Source organism: Pristiophorus japonicus, chromosome 18 (assembly GCF_044704955.1).
Source record: "Pristiophorus japonicus isolate sPriJap1 chromosome 18, sPriJap1.hap1, whole genome shotgun sequence".
In the NCBI taxonomy this organism is placed as follows: domain Eukaryota; kingdom Metazoa; phylum Chordata; class Chondrichthyes; family Pristiophoridae; genus Pristiophorus; species Pristiophorus japonicus.
This window is the reverse complement of record NC_091994.1, coordinates 65,855,508-65,879,874: the sequence shown is the minus strand read 5'-3', so window position 1 is coordinate 65,879,874 and position 24,367 is coordinate 65,855,508. Positions and strand designations below refer to the sequence as shown.

The window sequence follows — 24,367 nt, the reverse complement described above, 5'->3', positions numbered from 1 at the left end:
GTTCTCGGACGAGGCAAATGCCTCCCTCCTGCAGGAGGTCGAGTCATGCTGGGGTGATTTGACACAGGGAGGGAGTGGGAAGCCCACCCCAAAGGCTTACCAGAGGATATGGACCGAGATAGTGGAGGTGGTCTCGTCGGCAACCAACGAGGTGCGTGAGGGCAACCAATGCTGCAAACGATGGAACGACCTTGTGGGATCCGCAAGAGTAAGTATTACATTGATTTACATGTACTTATGTATTTATATAATTTGATTTATAACAATCATGAGTGACTATCAGCAGATGTGAGGTCTTGCACTTTACCGTGAATGTTTTACTCCAAGCCTGCGGTCACAGTGTATGTCTTTAGATAAAGAATGATAATAATTATAATAATCATGATTACATCAGTCTCTGTGACAGTATCTAGCAATGATATAATGCAATGATCTCATGCCATGTCGTCCTGTCACCTTTTACAGAAGAAGCCATCAATGATTCTGTTGATTCCACCCTAAAAAAGTGGGCGGGCAGTAATATTTTTTCTCGCCGTGAAGTGCATGGGGAAAATAACGCTTGGCGATAAGTCTCCTAAAAAAGCCCGTCAGTTTCCATGTTGTGCCAAAATGGGCGATATCTGGGCGTTATACGTCATTTCAGCGATTAACTGAGCGGTAAGTGGGCGTTAAGCAGGCAAAAAAAGTGGTGGTTCCAGGCCGATATCTACAAGCTGTGCTAACTCTGAGAGAATTCCGTGAAATCAAAGTTTGACTCACCAAAGAAAGAATTGCATGATGCAATCTGTTGGTAGGAACCTAACACTACCTTTCCGCTGATTTTTGAAAAAACAGTAATTATTTCTGCCTATTGCAGATAGAACACCAACAGATGTTAAATAAACACAATCATATATTTTACAGTTTGGAAATACAATTCCTCCACAGCCTTGCACTTGTTTGTTGCAGTAGTCTCTGAGCTCCTTGATGCCTTACCACCTTGTACAGCAAACCTGCCAATAATGTTATCCAAATATATTGCCCTGTCCATACTTCACACTGGAGTAAAATGTCACACAAAACAAGTAGCTTTCTGTCCATGGGTCTCCCACGCACAGTTGGGCTTCAATCATCAGTGAAATGGCCTCCATCATAACCAATCACATGACATCAGTGCCTGATTGGCCGATCTCCCATGGGTAAGTTATTGTCGACCTTTAGTGACCTCTTGCCTACCCGTAGACCAATACGTTTGCCAGCATTTCTGGGTCTTGAGATCCAGTGTCAGCAGCTAAGGAAGGCATGTGGCAGTCACTATGTTTCAGCAATGCTAAGGAACAGCACCACCCCAACCATCCCACATGGCCAGCAGACAGTCGGTGCTCGAGTGGTCTTGTCTGTGTGTATCTGTCTGAGACCAGAAACACTGGGACATAGGATCAGGCGTAGGACATTCAGTCTCTGGAGCCTGTGCCACCATTCTATTGGATCACGGCTGATCTCTCACTCAACTCCATTTATCCACCATGAACGATATCCCTTGGTATCCTTACCCCAATCTGTCAATCTCAGTCTTGAACATTTCAATTGACCCCCAGCATCCAAAGGCTTTTGGGGAGCAAGTTCTAGATTTTTTCTATCCTTTGTGCATCTCCGCCTCTCTCCCTCTCATTCCTCCTTCAAGACGCTCCTCAAAACATACCTCTTTGATCAAGCTTTTGGTCAGCTGTGCTAATTTCTCCTTATGCGGCTCGGTGTCAAATTTCTATCGCATAATACTCCTGTGAAGCACCTTGGGACGTTTCACTACGTTAAAGGCGCTATATGAATACAAGTTGTTGTTGTTGCTGCATGATTTCACTCCTAAATGGCCGAACTCTAATTTTGGGATGACGTCCCCTTGTTCTGGACTCCCCACCAGGGGAAGTGGTTTCTCTCTATCTACCCCAATCAAATCATTTTAAACACCTCAATCAGATCATCATCAACCTTCTAAACGCAAGGGAATACAAGCCAGGTTCGTGCAGACTGTCCTCATAACTTAACCCTTGAAATCCTTGGTGCTCAGAACTGAGTGCAGCAATCCAGATGGAGGCCCACCAAGGGTTTGTGCAATTCACACACAGCCTCCTGCCCTTCGCATTCTCACCATCTCCTGATAAAGGGCAACGTTCCATTTGCCCTTTTTATTACTTTGTGCACTTGCTGTTTGAGATTAGTTTACATGGACAGTTCTGTTCCCTATTGCATCTTTTGTTACTTTCCTTGTATTGCTGTTTATAGCTCTCCCAATTCACTTTTCTTTGCCTTTTCATTTAGCTTGATGCCGTGTCTTGCCTCATTTGTTGAACATGGAACCTTTACCTTTTAACCATATTTTATATCATAACAAATACTTCCCATTGAAGGAGGTTTTCCCTCAGCAATTTAGCCCCATTTACTGCGCTCATTTCATTTCCCAGCCCTCTGAAGTTTGTCTTACTTAAATTTAAAACCTTTCTCTGCGACTCATCCTACTCCCCCTCAAATCTCATATCAAGTTCAATCATAGCGCAGATTATCCTCTCCCCGGGAGTGTTCCCCGCACTCCACTCACTGCAACTGCGACAGGCAGTGAGCAGGACTTTCACTGAGCGCGGGGAAGCGGTGGGGAAGAGAATTCTCGCTTCGATTGCACAGCATCATCCATCATCTATCACAGAGCAGCACAAGAAACTGAGGGTTCAGGGACTGTGTGCAGGGGAAGGAGAGAGCACAGCTCTGCTGGGGGGCGGGGGGGAGTGTGGTGAAGTGAGTGTGGGGGAGTGTTGGGGGGGGGAGTGGGTGCGGGGGGGGGGAGTGTGGGGGTGTGTGGGGAGTGAGTGTGGGGAGGAGTGTGGGGGGCTGAGCCTGAGGTGGGTGTGTGTGGGGGGGAGTGTGTGTGGGGGGGAGTGTGTGTGGGGGGGAGTGTGTGGTGGGGGGGAGTGTGTGGTGGGGGGGAGTGTGTGGTGGGGGGGAGTGTGTGGTGGGGGGAGTGTGTGGGGGGGGAGTGTGGGGAGTGTGTGGGGGGGAGAGTGTGGGGGGGAGTGTGTGGGGGGGGAGTGTGTGGGGGGTAGTGTGGTGAGTGTGTGGGGGGGAAGTGTGGCAGGGAGTGTGTGGGGTGGGAGTGTTTGGGGGGGAGAGTGGGGGGAATGTGGGTGGGAGTGTGGGGGGGAATGTGGGTGGGGGAGTGTGGGGAGGAGTGTGGGAGTAGTGTGTGTGGGGGGAGTGTGAGGGGGGTGTGGGGGGAGTTTGGGTGGGGGGAGTGTGGGGGGAGTGAGTGTGAGGGGAGTGTGTGGGGGGGGGAGTGTGTGGGGGAGTGGGGGGAGTTTGGGTGGGGGGAGTGTGTGGGGGGGAGTGAGGAGGGGAGTATGTGGGGGCGATTGTGGGGGGGGAGTGTGGGTGGGGGGAGTGTGTGGCGGGGAGTGTGTGGGGGGAGTGTGTGGGGGGGAATATGTGGGGGGAGTGTGTGGGAGGGGAGTGTGGGAGGGGGGAGTTTGGGGGGGGAGTGTGTGGAGGTGATTGTGGGGGGGGGGGAGTGTGGGTGGGGGGAGTGTGTGGGGGAGTGTGTGTGGCGGGGAGTATGTGGGGGGGAGTGTGTGGGGGGAGTGTGTGGGGGGGAATATGTGGGGGGAGTGTGTGGGGTGGGAGTGTGGGGGGGGGAGTTTGTGGGGGGTGTGTGTGGGGGGGAGAGTGGGTGGGGGGAGTGTGGGTGGGGGGAATGTGTGGGGGGGGGAGTGTGGGTGGGGGGAGGTGAGTGTGAGGGTGGTTTGTGGGGGATGATGTTGGGGTGGTAGTGTGGGGAGTGTGTGGGGGGGGGAGTATGGGGGGGAGTGTGGGGGGAATGTGTGGGGGAAGTATGGGGGGGGAATGTTTGGGGGGGAGTGTGGTGGGAGAGTGTGGCCGGAGGAGCGGTTTGGGGCGGGGGGTGTAGGGGCTGGCGAGGTAAATGCCTGGACCAGGTTGGGGGGGTGCGGGGAAGATAGATAAATCAGGAGCGGGATGGGGAAAGGGAAAGCTGGGATCGGGATTTGGGAGGAGGTCGGGACGTTTGCAGTAATGCATTGGGGAAGGTGAGTTTAGCTGGTCTGTTGAAAACCTAAATGTCTTTATGTTTCTTTTCTTAAGATTAAAAACCCATCAATTACAAGCAGCATGAAATGTTTAAAATTAATTATAATGCGCCATTTTTATGTAAAATTTCAAAGGGGGGCAAAATCGCACAATTCGAATGAAATAAACATTTGTTGCCTGGAGAAAGCGATACCTGAATGGCCCGGAATTGGGGTCTTGGTGCAGGCGGTATCAGAGGTGCTCTGATCTTTCGTCAGAACTGCAAAAAGTTCGAGATACAACCGGTTGTAACCAAGTTCAGAGGCAGAGAACGGGGTCGGGGAGTGAAGAACATTGGGGAAGGTCTGTGATAGGTGGCGGGCAGGAGAGATTCGATGACAAAAGATGTGATAGCACAAAGCAAAAGGGAACGGCAATGGGACGGACGCAACTAGTTGCAGTAACACAACGGGCACCGTTTCTCTGATTGGCTCTCCATTACCACATGGCCTATCGCTGATTGGTCCTCTTGGAGGATAAGCCACAGCCTGACGTTTCTCTGGAATATGTAACTGGAACCGCCCAGCCCAAGATCTGACTGACTTTGCAACTTGTAATATGATCCATTCTGACTTCAGAAGCCAGAGAGGGCAGATCTCAAACAACCCAGCACAAGCCACCAAGTTCCAGCCGAAGTCCCTTACCGCAGTGCAAGTACATGACCTCATCCGCATCCCCCCCCATCCCCCCGCCCCCTATAGATGGGGCATTGTGTGCGGATTGTTAACAGGTTTATTGGGTATGAGGTCAATATTGGCAGTGTCGTGACTTCTGGTTTTCATTTAACGATATCCCTTGTAACACACCCACCGAACTGTCCAAGAGTTCCCTCTCTCCTCTCCGAACCCCCAAACCAGTGTCTCTCTCTTCCCTCCCACACCGTCTCTCCCCCCTCGCCCCACCCCCCCCACCCCCTCGTCTCTCTCTCTCTCACTCCCCCCGCCCCTCAGGCTGTCTCCCTCTCCCTCTTCCCTGGCTCAGTGGGAGGCTCGGGGCCCGGTTGGAGGCTCGGGGCTCAGCACCCCAGTCGGACAACGCGGTCTGTTCAGAATGAACGTGTTCAGGGCTCCACTTCTGGTTCCGGTTTCAGATGTAAGGCGTCGGGGGGTGGTGTCGGGGGGGACGCACGCGCAGAAAGTATTAGTACAAATACTTAGTGCATAATGGGACAGGTAAAGAAACAAAAGGTGGGCCGAGAGGAGGTATCAATGGGTAGAGTAGAATCATCAACTACTGCCTTCGAAAAAAAATGGGAGCAGTGATTATGATCTGAAATTGTGAGCTCGATGTTGAGGCCGGGGAGCTGTAACGTGACTAATCGAAAGATGAGGGACTGTTCCTCGAGCTTCATTGAACCAGCGAGGACAGAGAGGTCACACTCACTCACACACACTCACTCACTCACTCACTCACTCACTCACTCACTCACTCACTCACACACTCGCTCACACACGCGCACACACTCACTCACTCACACACTCACTCACTCACTCATACTCACTCACTCATGCACACACGCACGCACTCACACACACACACACACGCACTCACACATACTCACTGTCACTCTCTCACACTCTCACACACACACACACTCACACACTCACACACACACGCTCATACACACACATACTCACTCACACACACTCACACACCCTCACACTCACTCACTCACTCACTCACTCACACATACTCACTCACTCACTCACTCACACATACTCACTCACTCACATTCACACACACACACTCACACACTCACTCACATTCATACACACTCACTCATTCACATTCATACTCACTCACACTCACTCACATTCACACTCACATGCACACTCACACACTCACACTCACACACATGCACACAAACTCACACACTCACGCATTCACAAACACACATGCACACACGCACACTCTCACACTCACTCACTTACACGCGCACACAAACACACACACTCACACTCTCACACACGCACTCACACACACTCGGACACACACATACACACAAACACACACTGTCCCACACACTTACACTCAGTCACATTCACACACACATACTCACACACACTCTCACATACACACTCACACACTCACATATACACACTCACTCATACGCACACTCACACACACTCGCAAACACTCACACATTCACACACATGCACACACACTCACACACTCACATGCACTCACACGCACTCACACTCACGCGCACACACTCATGCACACACAGTTATGCACACACACAGACGCACACACGAATGCACACACTTACACACACACACACGCATGCACACTCTCCCACTCACACACACTCACGCACTCACACTCACTCACACACGCACTCTCACACACACACTCACTCACATACACACTCTCACACACACACATGCTCACATGCACACACAGTCACACACACACACAGGCACACACACATTCACACACACTCATAAGCACACACTCACACAAGCAAACACTTACACATGCACACACACACACTCACTCACTCACACATATAGACACGCAAACACACACACACCCTCACAAGCACACAGGCACCTACACACTCACACACACACACACACACACACACACATACTTACAAGTACACACACTCACAAGCATACATACACTCATGCACAGACACACAAGCAAATACACACACACACTCAGACACACAAACATATACACTCACATGCAAACATCCACAAACACACAATCACACTCACATACATACACACACACATTTACCCACATATACATACACACACACATTTACCCACACATAAGTACACACTTACACACATTCACAAGCACACACTCTTAGAAGCATACATACTCTGACACACACACACTCACATGCATTCACAAGCACACACTCACACACACACTCACTGGCACACACACAGACACATACAAAAACTCACACAAGCATGCAATCACGCAGATACAAGCATACATTCAAATAAGCACACACGGCGACACACTCATGTACTCACACACACACTAATAAGCACACGCTCACAAGCAAACACACACACAAGCATGCACACAAACACAAGCAGGCAACAAACAAGCACGCAGACACACACACACACTCACACACACACTCTCAAATACACACAGACACTCACAAGCACAAAGTCACTCACACCAGCATGCCCACACACGCACAGACACATACGCTGAAACACACGTACACATGCACATTCTCACACACATGCATACACACACACTCAGACACACACACACACTCTCATACTCACAAGCACACACTCATGCATACACACACTGAGACATAAGCAATTAAATGCAAGCATGCACACACAAGTGCACAAACACACTTACTCACACATTCACAAGCACACACTCATGCACACACTCACACACACATTGACACACAGACACTTACATACTCGCATGTGCACTCACAAACATACTCACACAATGTTAATAGACACACGAGTGATGCAATGATGTATAAAAGTTGCAGGAAGCTACTTTAGAAGAAACTACTATTTGTTTATTGAGAAAATACTTTGATTAAATGAATAATGTATAATTTTGATTTAGTATAAATGTTTGAAATAGGAGATTAAAAATTAAGAGAACATTGTAGTATGTTTCCCGCTATGTAATTGGGAAATACCTAAAACAGTTCAACACTTTTCATGATAAGCGCAAAGATTAATATTGTGGAAAAACATTAGAAGTGAAATTTGTAAATTAACATCTTTACATCAACATATTAGAAAACATTTCCAAGTCCGTTTGATTGGTTCTCTTGTCCAGGAGGAAAGATGAATGTTTATTTTAGTTAAATCCTAGCTTTTCCTGCTTTTTGTTTTTAATTGGGTGACGCAAACTGTGTATGTGTTTTTCTGCATTTGTGAATAAGTGCTACATGTCTGACATGTTACATGGGGATGTGCTGGTTCAAGAAGGCAACGTTTATTATTGGAAGTGATTGAAGTTGGAAATACAGATACCCGTTCTTGTTGAACTGTGTTGAAAAGTGTTGAACTGTTTTAGGTATTTCCCAATTACATAGCGGGAAACATACTACAATGTTCTCTTAATTTTTAATCTCCTATTTCAAACATTTATACCAAATCAAAATTATACATTATTAGTTTAATCAAAGTATTTTCTTAATTGTTCAGTTTTTTTTAATACTGTGAACTAAAGAACGACAGCACTTTATATTTGTTGGTTGTCTGGTTGCATTGTGATGAATATTCGAATTACTTACGTGGACATACAGCACGTCAGCGCCATAGGGAAGCTGCTGCTCCTGCTGTTTGTGCAACCATTGCTAGAGTGACATGAGGGATAGGCTAATACATTGAAAACTTTAAAACTAATACTAGTTGCATGAATAGATATACCTTTTTCAGCTCACCTTGGGACTCGGATTGTTTGTCGATGCGTAACCGTATAACTGAGTGGCGTTTCTGGTGTTTATGTAGTTCTTTTATATCCCAGTCATTTCTGACAAATAATTTTTTATTAGAGTTTGTATACGACGAACTAAAAGTTTTGAATTCATTCGACCATCAACAAAACGTGCAGAATGGGCATGTAAATGACAAACAAATTTCAATATAGTTAAGTGTGAGGTGGTGTATTTTGGTAGGAGGAATAAGAAAGCGATCTGCTCCCTGGAAAACAAGAGACGAAATGGGGGAGAGGTGCAAAGGGATCGAGGGGTTGAGCTTCACAAGTCATTAACAACGCAGGTTAAAAAAGACATAAAAGAGCAAATAAAGTCCTGGGGCTCATTTCGAGAGGAATAGAATTCAAAAGCAGAGAAGGTATGTAAAACCTGGATGGAACCGTGCCTGATTGTCTCGTGCTTTGAGACACTGGGATGGCAATATGTCATTACTGTGTATATGTTTTTAATGGTTGCTGTTGCTGCCGTTGTTCTAAAAGTTGCTGTTGTAAAATTTGCCCATGGACGAAAAGGTCGCGCTCAAAGGAGTTCATGGCCCACTCAGTGTAAATAAAATTAGAGGGAATATTGGCTGTGAGTGTTATTTTTAGCTTGAATCAACTTGAAATATAGTCAGACTAAAAATGTCATTGTATCTTAAAAAGAAACGCAGCTTTGATGGTCCTGAATTGCAATGATTCAGTGCCACCCTCTTGGTGCCAGCCTGGGACTGCGCCAACAGTGATGGAGAAAGGCTCACCCCTTTGTTAAGCACAAGGCTCTAATGGAAAAGCATTTCACCAATCCCCTCCTATTCCTGGTGAGTCCACGAAACTATCTGCACGTCAGCACCAGACAGCACGTGTTTTCAGTGACCTGGATAGGGCCAGGTAGATCTACACAGAATCTATAGCACAGAAACAGGCCATTCAGGCCCACTGGTCCATGCTCCACACGAGCCTCCTCCCACTCTAACTACCTGCACCCACCCTGTCCCCCCACTCAGCCCATAGCCCTCGATTCCCTTTTCCCTCATGTGTGCATCTAGCCTCCCCTTAAACACACCGCTGCTCTCTGCTTCAAGCACTCTATGTGGCAGCCAGTTGCACCTTCACCACTCACTGTAAGGAGGCGATGTTGGGATTCTGACAAACTGCGTGAGTAAGGAAAACATGTTTCTTAGTCTCGCCGTGTTACACTTTCATCTGAGATCTCAATGAATACCCCAAAATAGAGAGGTATTGTGTTATTAGCATTCATATTTTACTACCATGAACACGTATACAAGTAAAAATATTATTAAACACAAACATACCGATTTATTTCACTAAAGGTCGAGATCATACCTTTCTGTGTGTCAATGACAGTGTGATTGAGTGTTGTGTTTCATCTTCAATATCAGGCTGGGACGGGGTATCGGGGTTAGTGTGAGAGGGGGTGGAGTATCGGGGGCAAGGTGAGAGGGGGCGGGGTATCTGGCAGTGTGAGAGGGGGCGGGTTATCGGGGGCAGTGTGAGAGGGGGCGGGGTATCGGGGGCAGGATGAGAAGGGGTGGGGTATCGGGGGTAGGGTGAGAGGGGGCGGGGTATCGGGGTCAGGGTGAGAGGGGGCCGGGTGTCAGGGGGCAGTGTGAGAGGGGGCGGGGTATCGGGGGCAGTGTAAGAGGGGGCGGGGTATTGGGGGGCAGTGTGAGAGGGGGCTCCATCGCAATGAAGAGTAAGGTCTGTGTTAGTGGCAAACTGTGATCTGTATTCTCTATATTACTGACAGTGTGAGGTTTGCATTTTTTGGATTGCGTTTTTTCGACTGTATGAAATATTGGGTGAGAAATCAGAACACATACTCCAATTTTCTGTGTCCATGTGCTCAGTTTTGATATATGTACATCATATTGATCACTTCAGTAGTATTATATAGTTCACATTCCAGGGCCGTCGTTCCTTATACCCCCGGTCAATCGGTGCTCCTTCACAGGTTGGGGCGCCGCGTTATAAAACACCAGCCGCACGTCGGGAGTATAAGAGGAGTCACTACAAGATGCGGAGCGAGCTGTTCCCGGAGGGTGACGGTTTTGAGGAGGGCGATTGGGTGATGTCACCAAAACCCAGGTCACCGATTGATGCGTGGGCAGTATCATCGGCGGGGCCCAGATATAGCAGAGGAGCAGGGAGGTCGGGCGGAGGTGCGGCGAGAGATCGTGGCGGACATGTGACGAATGATCGGGCCCAGAAGAGCCGAGGGCCCAGGGGCAGCACGGGCCAGCCCACACTGCGCTGTGTGCGCGCACTAGGTCCGTGCAGCAGAGCAGGTCTCCAGTCGTCTTGGTTAATCCTTGCCACTGGACCAAGACCTAGCTCGGTCAAGCCCGTGTGGTGGCTGGTGTGCAAAGGTCACCACACGTTAAAATAATCCACGCACTGGCATCTTCCACCCTTCAACATGTAGTTCGGGATCCGGTATATTAGGTCCTTCATTGAAACACCTATGAACTCATCCTTTTGTGGTTTGGAAACAAGTCATCCTTGATACGAGGGACCGCCCAATACTATATTATAGTTCACATACAAAGTGGACATTATCAGTAACACCTCATGTGCAGTGTAAATATATTTGGCACTGGACATTGCACAGTAATCTGCATACATGTCATTCAATCTAAACACTGTCTTTACCAATGAAAAATAATGGGATGGTTTTGTCTACACTTGTGCATTCCAGCTCATTATCCTGCTGCTGGTGGTAAATGTGTTTGAGTTTATTTTCATACACTTGCAGAGATCCTCACAGTAAGTCAGTCTTTTACAATGACAGGGACATAACACATGGATTCTAAACAGGGGAGCAGTTATATTTTGATGGACCTTTTTCCAATCGATGTAAAAGAATTACATTGAGGAACGGTCAGCCACCTGCTGTTCAGGTGGAGCTGTGTTTAACGTCACCTCGGTCCATCGGAACAGGAGGGGTTAGTCAGCCCCTCGAGCCTGCGCTGGCATTCAATATTCATGGCTGATCTGCACCTCAACTTAATTTACCCACCTTAGCTCCATATTCCTGATGGACCAAAAATCTATTGATCTCAGTTTTGGAACCTCCAATTGTCCCTCTATCAGGCTCTATCCCTTTAGTGCCATCAAGTCAATTTGTTCTGTAAACGGTCATATCCTGAGGGGAATTCGCTGCTGGTGAGAGAACTCGTGGAAAGGTCAGTGTCTCCAGGTCAGCTTTAGCTTTCCTGCCCTTTATCTAATATGTGTAAAGATGTTCAGGAGCATTGGCTGCCTATCTGTGGGCTGGGAGTGTTTGATGCCATCAATGCCAGTGTTTAAGAAGGGAGAAAGGGATAGGCCGAGTAATTACAGGCCTGTCAGCCTAACCTCAGTTGTAGGAACATTATTGGAAAAAATCCTGAAGCACAGGATAAATCTACATTTAGAAAGGCAAGGATTAATTAGGGACAGGCAGCAAGGATATGTTAAGGAAAGAGCGTGTTTGACTAACCTGATTGAATTTTTCGAGGTGCTAACCAGGATGGTCGATGAGGGTAGTGTGTCGATGTATATATGGATTTTAGCAAAGCTTTTGATAAGGTCCCACATGGCAGACTGGTCATGAAGGTAAAAGCCCATGGGATCCAGGACAAAGTGGCAAGTTGGATCCAAAATTGGCTTAGAGGTAGGAAGCAAAGGGTAATGGTTGATGGATATTTTTGTGACTGGAAAGATGTTTGCAGTGGGGTTCTGCAGGGCTCAGTACTGGGTCCCTTGCTTTTTGTAGTATACATCAATGATCTAGATTTGAATATAGGGAATATGATTAAGAAGTTTGCAAATGACACTAAAATTGGCTGTGTGGTTGATAATGAAGAGGTAAGTCATGGACTGCAGGAGGATATCAATCTACTGGTCAGGTGGGCAGAGCAGTGGCAAATGGAATTTAATTCAGAGAAGTGGCTTGGGGAGGGCTAATAAAGAAAGGGTATACACATTAAACTGTAGGCCACTTAGCAGTGTAGATGAACAAAGGGACCTTGGAGTGCTTGTCCACAGATCCTTGAAAGTAACAGGCCAGGTGGATAAGGTGGTTAACAAGGTATACAGAATGCTTGCCTTTATTGGCTGAGTCATACAATACAAGAGCAGGGAGGTTATGCTTAAATTGTATAATACTCTGGTTAGGCCACAGCTGGAATACTGCGTGCAGTTCTGGTCGTCTTATTACAGGAAGGACGTGATTGCACTGGGGAAGGTGCAGAGGAAATTTACGAGGATGCTGCCTGTAATGGGACAGCATTAGCTATGAGGACAGGTTGGATAGGCTGGATTTGTTCTCCTTGGAACAGAGGAGGCTGAGGGGAGACCTCATTGAGGTGTATAATATTTTGAGGGGCCTGGATGTAATGGATAGTAAGGGCCTATTTCCCTTGGTGGAGGTGTCAATTATGAGTGGGCATAGGTTTAAGGTGGTTGGTGGAAGGTTCAGAAGGGATTTGAGGGGAAGCTTCTTCAAGCAGAGGGTTGTGGGGGTCTGGAACTCACTGCCTGGAAAGGTGGTAGAGGCAGAAACCCTCATCACATTTAAAAGGTGCTTGGATAGGCACTTAAAGTACTGTAACCTGCAGGATTACGGACCTAGAGCTGGAAAGTGGGATTAGACTGGATAACCTCTTGTTGACTGGCGCGGATACGATGGTAAGTACTTCAGGGAATCTAATACGGCCAGGGTGATCTCCTGGACTAGTTTCGATCCCCTGGATGGGTCGGAGAGGAATTTTCCCAGATTTTTTTCCCCAATTGGCCTGGGTTTTTATCTTTTTTTTGCTTCTCCCAGGAGATCGCATGGCTCCAGTTGGGGTGGAGTGTAAAATGTTGCGGTGTAAGGGGTGTCACAGTTGTGTGGGGCAGACTGGTTGGGCCGGGTGCTCTTTACTTTTCCGCCATTGTTCAATGCATCGTCCCGCAATCAAAGGTGGGCACTGACATTTCTGTCTAAGATTACTGAGAATTATGCCAATGCACTGAGTCGTCTGCCCTTACTCACAACTGAGATGGAGACGCTTCAACCTGCAGATCTATTGTCAGTAATGGATGCTTTTGAGAGTGAAAGAACCCATGGTCACTGCTCAAAAAGTTAGGATCTAGACCAGCCATGACCCTATTTTACCAGTTGTGAAACTGTGTGTATTCAATGGTGATTGGTCTGCCATACCTATGGAGATGCGTGAGGGGACAAAACCTTACAAATGTTGCAAGGATGAGCTGTCCATTCAGTCAGACTGTTTACTGTGGGGTAATCGTGTAATCATGCCTAAGAAAGGTAGAGAAAAATTTGTATGTGAACTTCATAGCACTCATCCTGGTATTGTCATGATGAAGTCCATTACTGGGTCTCATGTATGGTGACCTGGAATTGACTCTGATCTGGAATCATGCATGCATCAGTGCAATACTTGCATGCAGCTAAATAAAGTACCAGCGGAATCTCCGCTGAGTCTTGGCCATCCAAACCATGGTCGAGGATCTACATTGATTTTGCGGGACCGTTCCTCAGAAAGATGTTTTTTGTCATAGTGGATGCATATTCTAAGTGGATAGAGTGTGTTATTATGTCATCCAGCACGTCTACAGCTACCATTGAAAGCCTTCGTATCATGTTTGCTACTCATGGTTTGCCTGACATTGTTGTGAGCGACAATGGATCTTGCTTCACAAGTCTTGAGTTCAGGAGTTCATGAAACTCAATGGCATCAGACATGTGAGATCAGCTCCATTCAAGCCTGCTTCTAATGGTCAAGCAGAGCATGCCATTCAAACAATCAAGCAAAATATGAAACATGTAACTCAGGGCTCACTGCAGAGACGGTTGTCATGTATATTGCTCAGTTACAGGTCAAGGCCTCATATGCTTATTGGGGTTCCTCCTGCTGAACTACTGATGAAGAGAAATCTCAAGACCAGGCTTTCTCCTATTCATCCTGATTTGAATGATCATGTTGAAAACAGACGTCAAAGTCAGCGAGGGTATTCATCTTGCAGTGTCACCTGACACCTCGGTCAATGATCCGGTTTATGTACTGAACTATGGTCAAAGGTCCAAAGTCGATCACTGGCACTGTCACAGCCAGGGAGGGTAACAGAGTGTTTATTTTCGTACTCAAGAATGGGCAAACATGCAGGGAACACCTTGACCAGGTTAAACTGCGGCACACGGATGAACTGGAACTGAGTGAGGAAGATGCAGTCAATGACCAACCAACCATTGTTCACTCATCAGAGGACTCTGCTGACATTACTGGCTCTGAACCTTCAGTCTCTGATCTGGTCATGACCACTCCCATCAGATCGGCTACTCAGCCCTCAGTCTCAACGGACTCAGAACGCTCGCCCAGAGCCAAAGTTGAACTGAGACGATCAACTCGTGAGAGGAAAGCCCCAGACTGTCTTAATTTGTAAAGATTTTAAAAGGAGGATGTTGTTATGTATTAATGCTTGCGGGTCACCAGACACCAGAGGGTGCGCGGTCGGAGGTCATCGAGCTGTACTAATGTGGCATGTGTGCTTGGTCACCTGTATATAAGCTGGGCGTCTTTGTCACGCTGGCACTCTCGGGCTGGAATAAAGATGGATCAGGTTGCACCTGAGTGACCAGACTCTTGAGTCATTACAGCAACATCCTTGTAAATCTCCTCAGCACCCACTCTAGTGCAATCACATCTTTCCTGTAACATTAGGGACCTTAGCTATTAGGAAAGACCAGATAGTCTTGGATCTTTTAGCCTGGAAAGGAGGTGAACATTTTATCAGATCAGCCATGATCTTATTGAATGGCAGAGCAGGCTCGAGGGGCCAAATGGCCTCCTCCTGCTCCTATTTCTTATGTTCTTATTTAAGTGTTTAACATATACTTACTGGACTGTGGAGCTGGGAGGACCAGGATTGCACATATAAGATCGTAAATGGTATGCTAACAGTAATTGTGGTATGTTACTTTGAATTAAATTGTGGCTGTAGTGCAAAGGAACACAGCTTTAAAGCAGTGAGAGGTTTAAACAAACAGGAGGCACTCGATCAGAGCTCAGTGGAAGACGAGGTGCTTGACATCAGCAACTCTACAATACAGCCCTGCAATTGACTGTGAGACACGTAAAGCCTTTTCTAATCCAGAATAAATACCAAGATTCCAGCTGAGAGATGACAAGATGACAATTATGAATCTAGTAACTTGAGCATTTCACACTGATAAGTCCATTACATAAATCCAGGCAAAGATTACCTTTCTAATTGTTAAATTTGCCCATTGGGCTGCATGTAATTTGAAGCTATGATAAATAAATCATACTGGTAATATGCAGTGTCAGCTGTGGCTCAGCTGGCAGCAATTTCTCCTGAGTCAGAAAGTTGTGGGTGCAAATCCCACACCAAAGAACTGAGCACAAAACTTAGGCTGACACTCCAGTATATTACTGAGGGAGTGCTGCACTGTCGGAGGTGCTGTCTTTCAGATAAGATGTTAAACCGAGGCCCTGCCTTTTCTCTCAGATGGATGTAAAAGATCCCATGGCACTATTTCAACTAGCAGGGAAGTTCTCCCCGGTGTCCTGACCAATATTTATTCCTCAACCAACATCACTAAAACAGATTATCTGGTCATTATCATATTGCTGTTTGTGGGAGCTTGCTGTGCATAAAATGGCTGCCGCGTTTCCTACATTACAACAGTGATGTAAAAAGTACTTCATTCACTGTAAATCACTTTGAGCCATCCTGATGTCATAAAAGGCGCTATATAAATGTGAATCTTTTTCTTGTGGTGTGACAGTAACAACATTGTGCTTCACAAGGTGGTAGCGTGACTGAGTGCCTCTGCACTGTGCGGGAACCCTAAGTCGAGGCACGAGTCTTCTGCATGGGATAGGAGGACAACCAGAGGGATGTCTTGGGTCAATCAGAAAAACAGTGGCCAAGGTCAGAATTCGGACAACTCCCCACCCTCTCAGTGTGTTTGGAGAGGCCTCACTGGGAGAGATAAAGAAAAGGAATAACTTCAAAATAAATATGTCTTATCCTCATTGGTGTGTGAAAACAATGCCGTACTTTACATTTCCAATTTCACGTTGCTATAAGATAGCCTTTGTTACAGAATACTACTAGTAAACATTGTGAGAGTTTTCATAGCCTGCTGTGTAGCAATGCAAGGCAGCACTGGACAGGGTGGAACAGCAACACCAAATTGAAAGATTATGTGGAGGAGAGGGTGAAACAATGTGTAGTGCCGGCTGGGAACGTGTTAGTGATTCAATTTGTAGCAGTATTCCTGTAACCACACTGTGAGATCGGAGAAACACAGCTGATGCCTGGAACTCCAGCGACAGAGACTGGATACTCTGCAGTTCACTGCACAGGTCTGGCTGGCCATTACCAGCAACATTACTGCCTTCTTGATACATATTTCATAGTCCTAGGAGGCTACTGTAGCATTTGTATTTCACTAAACCTTTTAGCAAACTACAACTGATACTTTATTATTCTTTGTGGGATTGACAAATTGAGCTGGCTCAATACTGAAAGTGGATCAAAACAGTATCGGTGTCTTCATAAATGCTGCGGATTGACAATAATGTGGGCTGAGGTTAAAGAGTACTTTGCGGTGCCGCACTTCAGTGCTGATTTTCCAAGCTTAATGTCCCATTCTTCATCCCTTACCCACCCAAATTGTTCTTCGGTAGAATTGGACTGAATGGCAGATAATACTTAAGAGTTTTGAATTTACAACTGGTGTGCTAAAGGCTTCCCTTTCATTTGCTGCTGTTCATTGAGATATGTCGCAGCTGCGCTCAGTTCAGTAGCTCCACCTGATGGAATGTGTGATTGCAAACCAAAGGCTCGTGGGTTTGTGTCGCTGCACTGCCTACACTCTCACTCACAAGCTCAATGCAAGTGAATTCTCATTCAGGTAGACGGTGCGCTAAGTTGAAGTGGGGGTAGGTTCGATGGTGGGAGGGGGAAGCTGAAATGTTTGAATGAGGTGTACTTTTGTTGGCCATTCATGTATCAGACACTTGGGGCTGGATTTTCGGTCCGTTGCCGTCTCTGTTTGCGTCCCGGACAGGTGGTAATGGCATCGGAAAGCATTTCTGGACGGGTGGCCAGCTTCCAGCGCCCCGCTGGGACATTCGGTGCTGGGTTTACGGGGGCGCGGAGCATTACCGCTTCGGGGAGGCAATCTTGCGTGCAACACCAGCTCGATATTTGAAACTCGCCCGATCCAAAGCACCCCGCAGTGCCCCCTAGTGGGACTGCCTGGGAAAGCGGGCAGTCCAAGCTGTGGTGGCCGCAGTGAGGGAAGGAATGTGGACCTCGGGCCCGTGATGGTTTTTTATTGTTTTATTTTTGTGGTGGATGTGACGTCAGTAATTTTTGGGGATGTTTTTGTTGTCTTTTTTTTCAGATTTTTTTTTTACGGAAGCCTCTCTCAGCGCGCTCCGAGGCCAGCTGTTTAGCTCGGGACTTTCAGTTGCTCAGCCGGCCGAGTGCCCTGAGAGAGGTAACACCTCCCTTAGTGCTCCGCCCCACACTCAGGGCCCAGCTGGTGAATTTTGCAGCTGGAGACGCAAACCGTTTCCCGGCGCAAAATTTACCGCCCCGCCTGGATTAACGCCACCACAGAGGCGCGGCCGAATTTCCACCCCTTGGAACCTTACCTCGCCCTATCAGCTACAGATGGAATAAGATGCACAATCTCCTGACCACGGGCAGCAAGAAGACTGAAGAGAATGACAAAAAATTCATAAAACCTTTAACACTTCAACATAGTGTAAAATGGAGTCATTGAAATGAATGCCAAAAAATCAAATCTAGTGAAATGATTCACTTTGGGCCATAACTCTAGTCCGTGGTTTTAAGCTTCTTAATACAAAACTCTGTCTTTCTTCCATGCTACAATAATTTGTAAGTGTATCCATTGAGGGACTGTGTGCTGTCAATCAGCACAACAATTCAGTTAACATCAGCACATAAAATAAGAAATAAATCACATGGTGTCCAAAATGTACAAGTCCGATATTTTATATTATTGTGGACTGGAAGCATCTTTTTAGGGTGCTGGAGAGATGACTCTTTACTCAGATGCCACATTTTCAACAGGTTTATGTGTGGGACTGTGTGATTCTTATTCAAGACAGAAGAAAATTGGAAATGTGATCACCATTTCTCTCCTATATTACGGTCCAACACAATACCAAGTGACTGAACGTAATGTGCAAATGCACTTTAAAGTTAATGAAAAAAATCTAACACTAACATTCATTGATTTATACAGCCATCAAACCTGGTATTGAGTTGCCCCTTTATATCTCTCCAGTGGCTATTTTATACAACGGCAAGTGTAAAAGATAGAGGAGTAGAAATTGGTTAGCTTAGCGCCCCTAGAAAGGGTCAGAACAGGGGCGCTAAAGAGGTTCGGAGCCGCGAGTGCCAGCATTCGCGGCGCTCGGCACATTCCGTGTGCCGGTGTGGTGGGGAGCAATACCGCCCGGTGGTGTCGAGCCGGTGTGTAACGCCGTCAATTTTGACAGCGCGATGATTCTTGTTTGCCGTTGACCCTGTAGCTCCCTACAGCGCCCCCTAGTGGGACCGCCTGGGAAAGCGGGCGGTCCGAGCTGCCCCGGCTGCTGTGAGGAAAGGAATGACAACATCAGGTAAGTGTGATTGTTTATATTTTTTTATTTTTGCGCTTTATGTTTTTGTGGGGTCAGCAAGATATTGGGAATGTTTTGGGTGTTTTTTTTTAACTTTTTTGTTGCCAGGGAAGCCTCTCTCTGGGCGTTCTGAGACCGACTGCTTAACTTGGGATTTTCAGTTGCTCAGTCGCCCTCGCATCCTAAGACAGGTGTGCAATGCCTCCCTTAGCGCTCCGCCCCACATTCAGGGCCCAGCTGTTGAACTTTGTGACTGCCGACACAAACCATTTCCCGACGCAAAATTTACCACCCCGCTGCCATTAGCACCCCAATTAGCCTCAAACCGAATTTCCACCCCAGAAAAATTAAATCTGTCAAATACCAATAATCAGAACACTATTGTGTCATTGTATCTCACAGTCGTAACCCAAGAGTGATCACAGAAATTAAGGAAATGCTTAGAAGAGTTGTTGGTCAACATAACGTTTCTGGAAGAATTGAAAATAGCGATGAAGCCAACTTTACTACTCCTAAGTTCAGAAAGAAGAAGGCGAATCATAGAATCACAGCAGATACAGACTTATAATCACTTGAACTTCTAACATATTACAATATATGAAAATGATTCAATTATTGTATTAAATCAATGACCCTCTTTGTAGAGTAACTTCACTTACCCCATTGTGAGGATGAGTCAGCCAGCCCCAATCTCCTTGTATCGATGCCGTGTCCAACAGATTCACTGAAACAAAGGAAAAAGAGCATTTATCCTGTATAGTTTATGGCAACATAAATACAAATTCTATTAGTGCACTTACTTAAAAAATGAAAGAACTAGCCCACCATTGCCTTTGGGCCAGTCTACAGTGTGAGCAATGAAATCGATCAAAGAAATTCCCATTCACTGAAACTGTTAACTGATATTTTTGCAGAGGTCGAATTTCTATTAACTTAGAAATTCACAGGGTCCCTTTGGAAGAATTACCCCACTGCAGATTATTAGTTGACCTCCCAGAAAGTAGGTTTCCCCCCAGATACTCCTCGGTTGCTGCGGGTTACACAAGGTGACACAAGTACTCATACAGCATTTTTCTCCAACACGTAAGGTAGACGTGAGCAGATACCCAGTCCCCATTGCATTTGGCCAAGCTTTGGGCGAATTGTTGGTCTGGTAGGCAGGTTAGATAGTCAGCAGTTATATACTCCAAATAAATAACACTAAAACCTCCCATATTTAGATCAGTGGATGTCTGAGCTGCACAGTTGGAGAATTGTGTTATTAGGTTGCTAGGAAGAGTTGGATGTAAATGCCTGTGCAGATTTAACCCACAATATGGTCAGAATATCTGCCAGTGTATTTTTTACACTGCATAAACCCTGCCGGGGTGGGGGCCGGCGGGCAATAGATTACAGGAAAAGCAAAGGAATTGCATTTATGTAGCGACCTTTCCCAACTTCAGGATGTCCAAAAGTGTTTTGCAACCAATGAAGCACCTTGACAACGCGCCCATATCCCGGAACGAATAAAAAAAAAGTATAGCCACTGTTGTAATGCAGGAAATGCGGCGGCCAATTTGCGAACTGCAAGGTCACACAAACAGCCATGAGATAATGACCAGATAATCTGTTTGAATGATGTTGGGTGAGGGAAAAATATTGCCCGGGACACCAGGGAGAACTCCCTCTTCTTCAAATGGTGCTATCAGATCATTAGCATCCATCTGAGGGGACAGATGGGGCCTCAGTTTGACGGCACTTCCGATGGCGCAGTACTCCCTCAGTACTGCACTAAGCTGTCAGTCCTAATTGTACGCTGAGGTCTCCGGAGTACAACTTAAACTGATGACCATATGAATCAGAGGCGAGTGCTGCCACTGAGCCAAGGCTGACACCTTCTAATGTTTGTACAAGGTGAGTGATATTACATTGTTTGGCTCAATAAAAAGTGGCTTTGGGTTTGCAATGCATTTCAGTGTGAAGACCTGTAAGTCTCACTCAGTTTCAGCATTAGACAGCCTGCTAGTTTTTCGAATGTCACCCTTAATCTTTTTATATGGTAGCAAGGAGCCAACTATTCCATCCACTTTTTGTTAATGTTCAGGACAGATATAGGCTGTTTTTTTTTCCTGGCCAGTGAGAGACATGAAACTAGCAATATAACTTGGATCCACTGTCCCTGCTGCACTATGTACAGGTATTGGTCGCACAGTGCCCCATGTAAAATGAAAATGCCCCGACATGGCAAGAAATGTCGTGATCCCAAAGTAATTTCTACTCCATCTAATGCATCAAAATCTTCCAACAGGATAATTTCATATTCTGCTCCTGTCAGGAAATTCAGCGGATGTGATACACCTGCCCATTATACACCAGCCCGTTATACACCCTGCCCGTTATACACACACCCATTATACACCTGCCCGTTATACACCTGCCCGTTATACACCAGCCTGTTATACACCATGCCCGTTATATACCCTCCAATTATACACCCGCCCGTTATACACCCTGCCCATTATACACCCGTCCGTTATACATCCGCGCGTTATACACCCTCCTGTTATACGCCTGCCAATTATACACCCTGCCCATTATACACCCACGTATTGTACACCCGCCCGTTATACACCTGTCCGTTATACAACCTGCCCGTTATACACCCACCCATTATACAGCCGTTATACACCCACCTGTTATACACCCTGCCCGTTAAACACTCTGCCCGTTATACACCCACCCATTATACACCCTCCCGTTATACACCCCGCCCGTTATACACCATCCCGTTATACACCTGCCCGTTATACACACTCCCGTTATACACCCTGCCCGTTATACCCCTGTCTGTTATACACCCTCCCATTATATACCTGCCCGTTATGCACCCGCCCATTATACACCTGCCCGTTATACACCCTCCCATTATACACCCCACCCGTTATACACCCTCCCATTATACAGCCTCCCGTTATACGCCCGCCAATTATATACCCTGCCCGTTATACACCCGCCCGTTATACACCCGCCAATTATATACCCTGCCCGTTATCCGTTATACACCCGCCTGTTATACACCCGCCAATTATACACCCTGCTCATTATATACACACTCATTATATACCCGCCGGTTATACACCCGCCCGTTATACACCTGCCTGTTATACACCCTCCTGTTATACACCCCACCCATTAGACACCTGCCCGTTTTACACCCTGCCCGTTATACACCTTGCCCGTTATACACCCGGCCTGTTATACACACTGCTGTTATACACCCACCTGTTATACACCCGCCGGTTATACACCCTGCCCGTTATATACCCTCCTGTTATACACCCGCCCATTATACACATGCCCTTTATACGCCCCGCCCATTACGCACCCTACCCGTTATACACTCTCCCATTATACACCCCGCCCGTTATACACCCGCCCGTTATACACCCGTCTATTATACACCCCACCTGTTATGCACCCCGCCTGTTATACACCCACCCGTTACACCCTGCCTGTTATCCACCCGTCCATTATACAACTGCCCGTTATGCACTCCGCCCATTATACACCCATCCATTATACACCTGCCCGTTATACACATCGCCCGTTACACACCTCAGCTGTTACACACCCTGCCCATTATATACCACGCCAATTATACTCCCTGCCCATTATTCACCCACCCATTATACAGCCACCCGTTATACACATTGCCCGTTATACACACCACCCATTATACACCCGCCCATTATACACTCCACTCGTTTACACACCCCACCCATTATACATCCGCCTGTTATATACCCCATCCGTTATACACCCGCCCGTTATACACATCACCTGTTATATACACCGCCCGTTATACAATGATCATTATACACCCACCCAGGACGAGGTTGGGACCCAGGACCAGGGGCGAGGCCCAGGGAAGGCGCAGTGCTGGCCCCACAACAGCGTGGTCGGGAGACCAGCACTGCTTCCTATGAAAGCCAGGGAGTGAGGACCTGTAGGAAGGAGGAAGGAGGATAGGACGACTATATATGTGTGTGTGCTAGGCCCATGCAATGAGCCTGGTCTCCAATCATCTTGGATCCCCTTGCCATTGAATCAACTGGTGTGCAACGGCCACCCCACATTAAAATAATTCACGCACAGGCATCTTCAACCCTTTAAATTCAAGTTTGGGAGCTGGAATGTCAGGACCCTCATGGACAACCCCAACAGCGACAGTCCAGAATGCCACACCGCTATCATTGCCCGGGAACTCAGACAATTCGACATAGACATCGCCGCCCTAACTGAAACTCGGCGGGCCGGGGAGGGCCAGCTCAAGGGACAAGGTGGTGGTTACACCTTCTTCTGGAAAGGTAAACCAGAAGAAGAACGCCGCCTCCATGGTGTAGGCTTTGCCATAAAAAATGAGCTGGTTGGGCGTCTCAGAGACTCCCACTGTGGGATAAGCGAGTGACCCTTTGGCTCACTCTAGCCCGGAACCAGTGCACTAGGGTCATCAGTGCATACGCTCCAACACTGGAAGCTACAGACGATACCAAAGAGGAACTCTACTCCAGCCTCGAACAATCCCTGTCCCGAGTCCCAATGGGCGACAAGCCGATCCTCCTCAGCAACTTTAACAGAGTTGGAAAGGACACAGACCTCTGGGGAGGTGTGATCGGCAGAGAGGGTGTAGGGAAAACCAACTCCAGCGGTACCCTCCTCCTGAGGAAATGCTTAGAACATGGTCTTGTCATAACCACACCTTGTTCCGTCAGAGAGACAAGTTCAATGCCTCATGGCAACACCCTCGCTCCAAGCACTGGCATCTGCTAGATTACGCCATCGTCCGAGCGAGGGACCACAAGGACGTGCGCATCACCTGCGCCATGACAGGAGCCGACGATTGCTGGACTGACCACTGCCTCATCCGTTCTGTCATTTCCATCAACATAGCCTCAAAACAGCGGTGGCAACAGAAACGCTGCCACAGGAAAATCAACGCAGGAGCACTCAAAGACCCTGCTAAGAAAGCCTTATTCAGCCAGCGCCTCACAACCAACCTGACGAATTCCAGTGACCCCGAGACGCAGAGTGTCCATAGCACCTGGTCTTCCCTCAAGGCCTCCATAATTAGCACCTGCGAAGAGACGCTTGGT

General features: G+C 47.2%; 1 protein-coding gene across 1 annotated transcript in view; it reads right to left on the bottom strand.

Moving 5' to 3' along the window:
* epha8 (eph receptor A8) overlaps positions 1-24,367 on the bottom strand; it is a 676,976-nt gene that overhangs the window by 634,880 nt on the left and 17,729 nt on the right. The window contains exon 2 of the mRNA XM_070860109.1: positions 19,895-19,959. Within this exon, the coding sequence (XP_070716210.1) occupies positions 19,895-19,959 (65 nt within the window). The remainder of the gene's footprint in view (positions 1-19,894; positions 19,960-24,367) is intronic.